Source organism: Etheostoma spectabile, unplaced genomic scaffold (assembly GCF_008692095.1).
Source record: "Etheostoma spectabile isolate EspeVRDwgs_2016 unplaced genomic scaffold, UIUC_Espe_1.0 scaffold393, whole genome shotgun sequence".
Taxonomy (NCBI): Eukaryota; Metazoa; Chordata; class Actinopteri; order Perciformes; family Percidae; genus Etheostoma; species Etheostoma spectabile.
This window is the reverse complement of record NW_022605598.1, coordinates 293,745-300,990: the sequence shown is the minus strand read 5'-3', so window position 1 is coordinate 300,990 and position 7,246 is coordinate 293,745. Positions and strand designations below refer to the sequence as shown.

General features: G+C 41.9%; 1 protein-coding gene across 2 annotated transcripts in view; it reads right to left on the bottom strand.

Annotated features, from left to right (window-relative positions):
- Nucleotides 1-7,246, bottom strand: part of LOC116686537 (kin of IRRE-like protein 3) — a 278,508-nt gene that overhangs the window by 35,767 nt on the left and 235,495 nt on the right. For both annotated transcript variants that reach the window (XM_032511554.1, XM_032511552.1), the window contains one exon: nucleotides 2,435-2,535. In XM_032511554.1, the coding sequence (XP_032367445.1) occupies nucleotides 2,435-2,535 (101 nt within the window). The remainder of the gene's footprint in view (nucleotides 1-2,434; nucleotides 2,536-7,246) is intronic.

Below are 7,246 nucleotides of genomic sequence, written 5' to 3'. Positions count from 1 at the left end.
GGAGATTGACCGTCATCTTGATCTTCTTCCATTTTCTAATAATTGCACCAACAGTTGTTTCCTTCTCACCAAGCTGCTTGCCTATTCTCCTGTAGCCCATCCCAGCCTTGTGCACGTCTACAATTTTATCCCTTATGTCTTTCCACAGCTCTCTGGTCTTGGCCATTGCGGAAAGGTTGGAGTCTGTTTGATTGAGTGTGTGGACAGGTGTCTTTTATACAGGTAATGAGTTCCAACAGGTGCAGTTAATACAGGTAATGAGTGGAGAATAGAAGGACTTCTTAAAGAAAAACTAACAAGTCTGTGAGAGTCAGAATTCTTACTGGTTGGTACGTGATCAAATACTTATGTAATGCAATAAAATGCTAATTAATTATTTAAAAATCATACAATGTGATTTTATGGATTTTTGTTTTAGATTCCGTTTCTCATGGTTGAAGTGTACCTATGATAAAAATTACAGACCTCTACATGCTTTAAAAGTAGGAAAACCTGCAAAATGAAATACTCAAATACTTGTTCCCCCCACTGTATCTATTACATACACAAACAACTATATAACACTAAAAAATGGGGAAAATCCAACAAGCATAAGTTATTCTCCGTAACGGTTTCAGGTAGTTAATTGTCTAAAAAGTACCTATCTATCAAAAAGTGAGTTAAAACAATGGTAATTGGGCATATGACCCACTGATGAAAGCACTTGCATTTGCTGCTTTGACAAGTAATGGAGCGCAGCATTAATTCTTTCAAAATGACTTCTAAATAACTTCAGTCACCATTGTAATTTCCCCATTGGTGATTAATAAACAGATTAAAATTAAATTAAATTAAAATTATCTCTCCTTAAAACTATTCAGCTGTTAAGAGGAGTTCACTTTTCAGTAAACTAACCAAAATTGGCAACGAAAATAATCACAGTACAACATCCTACTTTAAATGTCTTCTCTCTTTGCTATTAGCTGTCTTTTCGGGCAACCTTATTCCTCCCCTTCCACCTCTGGTCATCATCAACCACGGCAATTTGAGTCCCTTTCGAACAGCTAGGTCCTATGTTTGGTCTCCAGGTTCCTTCTCCACCATCACCAGTGTCTAGACTTCATTGGGGGAATATATCTGGCTTCTCTACCCCTTTAAAATATTTTTTACGATGGAGTCTAATCCCCAAAGACTGTTTATTTCATATCATGCTTATCTACAATAAATCTGCATATGTGCAACAAAGTCTCTCCTGATTGAAATACAATCTGACTGTCTATGGCAACTTTCCTGCACTAAATTTAAATGGAGCGCACAGTTAGCTAATTATGTCAGTCAGTAGGGCATGGTTTCCCCATTGTACCCCAGGTGGAACTTGACACTGCCAATTTGGTTGTGTTCCATTGTACTCAGAAACTGCAAACTTCCGACAAGAAAAGATGCAAAGAAACGTTAATGGGGTGCCTACATTTCATTAATGCCGACTCTCAATGGGGAACCAACAGACAGACAGAAAGAAGACTTAACTTCAACTTTGAGCCCAAATGAAAATAAACACAAAAAAAACTCCCACACACACAGCAGGGCTCTCATCTCCACCCACAGCAGCAGTCGGGGGGGGGGCGCAAGCCAGTGGGACCTGCTCACTCAGTCCCACCTTGGGCTTTGGGCGGGATCGTGCCACTACCTTTTGGTAGAAGGCTGCAGCACCACAAACAACCCCATTAATGATCAACAAAGGGCGTACATTTTGTAGGGCCTCAATAGTTTTTCTTCCCAGCACTTTCTGATTCTTAGGTTGGTTCAGATGTTGGCACTCTTAGCCATGTTGTGTCAACTAATACTGTTAGCAGTGAGGCGCCGCACTCGGGTCAGAAGGGACGTTCAGTCTTAGGGTTAGGGTTAGGGTTAGGGTATACAGGGCACTCCAAGAGTGAGGCGGATAAGTGGAAAGTGGTGCTTGCTGGCCACTGTTCCTCTGCCTCCCTTTTATCAGCTAACGTTATATCACATTCTGGCTCAGCGGCTAGTATGGTGTTTGTATCACATTGGTTAGATTGAGTGCTATTGTCATGTGGCTAACTTTGCTAATACGGACACCAGTGCTAACGCAGGCAAGATGGCTTCACTACGGTAAACATAACACTTCCCCGATATCCTCGGTAAGCAATCCCGCTAGCACTGTTGACCGTTTTAGCACAATTAGCCCCAAAACTGCTGCCAGAAACAACCTAACTCAAATCTTACGGACAACAACTTTAATATGATTTTCACCTTTGGGGGCAATGAAATCTATTAATCTGTCAACAAGGTTGCTGGAGGTCTTTTTTAACATCTCAACCTGGGTCACTGTTTTTAGTGACGTCTCTGTTTTTTAGATGTGTTCAGAACATTGACCAAATCTCTTAAACATGAAAAGAAATCAGTAAATTGAAAGAGGAATGAAATGACTTACAATGCGGTCAGGAGGAGGGGTGCTGCGGATGAAGCACTTGATCTCACCCTTTTCTCCGTAGAGCACCTGCTGGGTCTGGGTGCTGGAGATAGTGGGGGGACCTGTAGAAGCACAGACACTCAATCAACTACTGTCAAACTGAAACAAGGGATGTTATATGGACATTGCATTAGTAACAAATACATACATTGTACACAGATAATAATAAACACGGTTAAAATGCTGACAGCTAAACTGTAAACGGTGTAAAATGCGTCTGTATTTTACAACACAGGGACGTACAACAGTCTGCCGCTAAAGCTAAGAGCTAAAGCACTTGGTCACTGCTGTTGTCAACCTCGTAGTGCATTCAAAGTCATTGCAAAATACCCTTTTCACATCTGTTTTTGGTCATTAAACTGCAGTTTACAGGGGAAAGAAGTAATTATTGTTGAAAGTTAATGTTGTTACATTTTTCAATAAATTATCTGTTACACCCCTAGTCAATAGTGTAACTATGGTTACATTACAGATACAGTTTACAGCATTAGCTACTGATGACTGACGATATACTGAATGTCTAGTATAAAGTGAAAGAGGTTACACTGCCCTGTACTGTCAGGTTCCCAACAGTGTCATCCTTTGGAGTGATATTAATAAACTGTTGTTGTCCTTATTAGCTCGCCTCTGGCCCGCCTGTATCAGATACACAGATGTGATTGGTACAGCCCAGAAACAAGGGTACAGTTAATGAGCAGCATTACTCGATGCCAGAGTAACTCGCTAAGCAAATTCAAATTGTGCTCTCGTGAGAACTCTGGATTTCCAGGGTAGGTTATCATGTAAATGCATCGTCAATCTGATGGGTTATGAAACGACTGATCATCTGAACAGTGGTTGGGATTTATTTAAGCGATACATTTCTAAATTGGTTCCATACCTTTGTTTGGACGAAACCTTGTGAGGTTCTAAATAATCTTGCATAAGTGTAAATGTGCACAACATGGAAGAAATATCTTCTGCTTGATGTTTAGTATGAATCACACATTGTAGATGGAATTCCACTTACATTGAGTGTATGAGATGGCAAAGCAAAACAAAACTGTCATTTTGAGGAATTAAGTGAGTTGGACCTGAGCTTGAAAATATCAAGTTACCCGAGAGAAGCAATCTTCCTATACTCACTCAAAGTCTGTGTCTCATTGGTGGGCTTGTATCGCCGCCTCTAAAAATCTGATGAAAATCTCTTAAACTGACCTTTGTCAATTAAAAAAACAGACAGATTCAGCAACTGTATGGCCTATTTCACACTTTAAATGTTTTCAGAAACACGTTTTATTGAACTATTTTTGTAAAATTCAAGATTGTATTCCGAACAAGCTGCCATCTAGCCGCCATTAAGCTTGGTTGTGAAATCCGGGAGAAGCCAGACCCACGTGACACCTTTCTCGAATCAGCTGCCGGTCGACGTCCCTGGTCCCTCCCCATTTTGTAGTCAAGATGGCGCAGGTTTAATGCGTGTAGTGTCCATCGTTCCACACTGAACTTGATGACCATTTTTTGGGGTCATCCAGGTACTTTTAGTGCAGTGACTTTTTTGGTTATCTACACCATATACTTTGAAGTGTGCAACTAGGCAGTTTGAGACACAGCAATTATGTTTCCCAGACGATCACTTGTTAGGTGGAATGCAAAAAAATGTTAAAAGATCAGATTATAGGCTTTTTAGCTGTTGCGTGCCAGTCGTTGTTTGCATGTCTGTCAGTCAAATAAGTTACCAGCATGTGTTGTTTGGATCAGACATCTGGCGTCTGTGATGCTACATGCGTTGCGCAGAATGACAGCTCAGACAGTCAAGAGACTCTTGGAAATTGAGAAACCATGGGCAATCTAATATTTCCTTTCAAATTGTAGCATGTGGGATAAGCTTACTGATGAAGTATTTTGGTCTAAAAAAAGCACAGAGATAGCCCAATGTGTCTGAATACCACTGACCAGAATACAAAGACTTTTTATTTAAATAAGGTATTGTATTGCAATCAACTCAACAAAACATACAAAATAACACAAAATAGCCCTATTAAATACTTCTCATTTATCAGAGTCAGTTAACTCCAAGGAAAAACAAAAGTTCAGTTAATTTTTGAGTTCAGTTTAAATCATTCTACCACACACTGGCAAAGAGGGGTTGGTAATCCATAATGAAGACAGTCCATATCCACAAATCATGGGTAGCTCACCATCATGATATCCAAGTCCATCTAACACAAAAACCTGAAACCTAATATTGTGAATACTGTTGTCGATCCAGGTGGTCATGTATTATCATCATGTATACTGGTCAGGACTTAGTGGCAAAATTCCTGTGGCAGGACAAGCTGATAGGAACACTGAGGTCCTACTTGTCTACTCCTTTCTAGAATGTGGTTTCGGAGCTCTAAGCAATTTAATTCTCAAAGAAGAAGGGGCAAATCTGGAAGTTAATCCCTCAAGGTAGGTCATGGTGTCTCTCCATATTCCAATTGAGATATGACAGGTGTGATGGTTTGGTCTTCCCATTGTTTTTCAGCCATTTTAGTTTCTGTCATCTTGAGGAATGATGAAGAATCCAAACTGACAATTCACAAAACTGTTAGAGAGTGTGTCATTAAAATTTGAAAGTGACTGAACAAGGGCCAGACCATACTTTTGCGAGTCTATGTCAGTTGAACTGTAGCTGAGCTGTCTGTCACTGATGGCTTGGATGGTGTGTTGATCAATAGAAACTCAACCAGGATCAGCCAGATGCAAGAAAGAACTGGGGTAGTAGTAAGTTTATGAATTACAGTTTTTAAGGCCTGCTGACAAGCGGCGTCCATCGGCCAACCAATGGTAATTTGGGGTTCAGGTACTGATCTCGATATAACATTGGTTTCAACTTTTTCTGTGATGATGGATAACCAGACGTACGATTATGTAGAGATTTGACAAAATCCAAATACCCCTTCACAAACCTATAGTACCCAGCAAAACCAAGTTCTTTTAGAGTTTTTGGTACTGGCCAGGTTTTGAGGTTAGAAATCTTATCTGGGTTGTTTCAACACCATTGCTGTGTTTCTTTCATGTCCACTTGTGCTGTGCTTTTGGTACCAATAAGTCCTCTTAATAACTTGCATCAATGTGAAGCGGACTTCATGGGATCGTTTTACTGCAGCCCTTGTCTTGTTGTGGCACAGCAGTCCTCGTTTCTCTAGACTTGAGAGCATTTAACAGATATGGTTCACATTGGCTGCAGGGGACAACAGACATCTCAATAATTTGTCTGGTAACATGAAAGGCAGACAAGCTAGGATTAGAAAGAAGTAATCCATATGAGAGCGGCATGTTTCATAATCACCTTCATTGCTAGGATTAGGACTTTTCACAGAAAAAAAAGCATGCAGTCTCAGTGTAGACAGTGAGCGAGAGCTTATGTCTTCCTTTCTTACAATGTGTTCGACAAGAACTCTTTGTACTTCAGGTGGGTTTAATTCATATCCTGAAAGGGTAACAGGTATTCTAGTACCTGAAGTAATTGAATTTGATTCCTGCCAGTCAGGCCCAGATGCCAGCGGTTGTGTTGGCTCAACTATTGCCAACTGAACTGACTCTTCAAAGTCAGCGAAGTCAGCAGCGTCAGCGTTGCTTCCCCACTTCAACGATCTTGCTCAACATGTCCTTTAACACCTCTTCAACATTTTTCACACTGTGCTTTGCTAGTTGGTTTAGTTCACTGAGGTAATTTGTTGTGCAACTGATACCAACTGTAGCTGTGTACTCAGTTGCTAATGCCTTGACATAATACATGACATCTCTCAAACTGCAGGTAGTAGAAGATGCAGCCATCAGGCCATCAGTGACTATAAACCCACTCACTCCACCCCCGCAGCCACTGATGTCAACTTCCTGAACGAGCTGAATGACTTTTATGCTCGCTTTGAAAGAGACAACAGAGAAACTGCCACCAAGCTCAAACCCTCAGCCGACCACCCGCCAATCAAACTCTCCTCCACAGATGTCTGCAAGGCACTGAGCAGGATCAGCACGCACAAGGCTGCTGGACCAGATAACATCCCTGGACACGTACTCAGGGCATGTGCGGAGCAGCTTGCGGGGGTTTTTACAGCCATTTTCAACCTGTCTCTTGCCCAAGCAGCTGTACCAACATGCTTTAAATGCACTTCCATTGTGCCAGTGCCAAAACACTCCAGCCCAAAGTGCCTTAACGACTACCGCCCTGTAGCACTCACACCCATCGTAATGAAGTGCAGTGAGCGGCTGGTCCTGGCACACCTAAAAGACTCGCTACCATCCACGTTGGACTCACACCAGTTTGCCTACTGTAGCAATAGGAGCACAGAGGATGCAGTTTCCATGGCACTGCTCTCTGTGCTCACACAACTGGACAATAAAAACACTTATGCATGAATGCTGTTTGTTGACTTCAGCTCAGCATTTAACACTGTCATCCCGGCTAAGTTAATAGCCAAACTTGGAGACCTGGGCATCAACACCTCCACGTGCAACTGGATTTTGGACTTTTTTACCAACAGACCCCAGAATGTTCGATCAGGCTCCAACTGCTCCACGTCCATCACACTCAACACTGGTGTACCACAGGGCTGTGTGCTAAGCCCGTTTCTCTACTCCCTCTTCAGCTCCGACTGCAAGCCTGTGTACGAATCTAATTCCATCATCAAGTTTGCGGACGACACTACGGTAGTTGGTCTCATCAGCAACAACGATGAGACTGCCTATAGGGAGGAGATCCAGCCCCTGGCCACATGGTGCACTGAAAATAACCAGCTCCTCAAC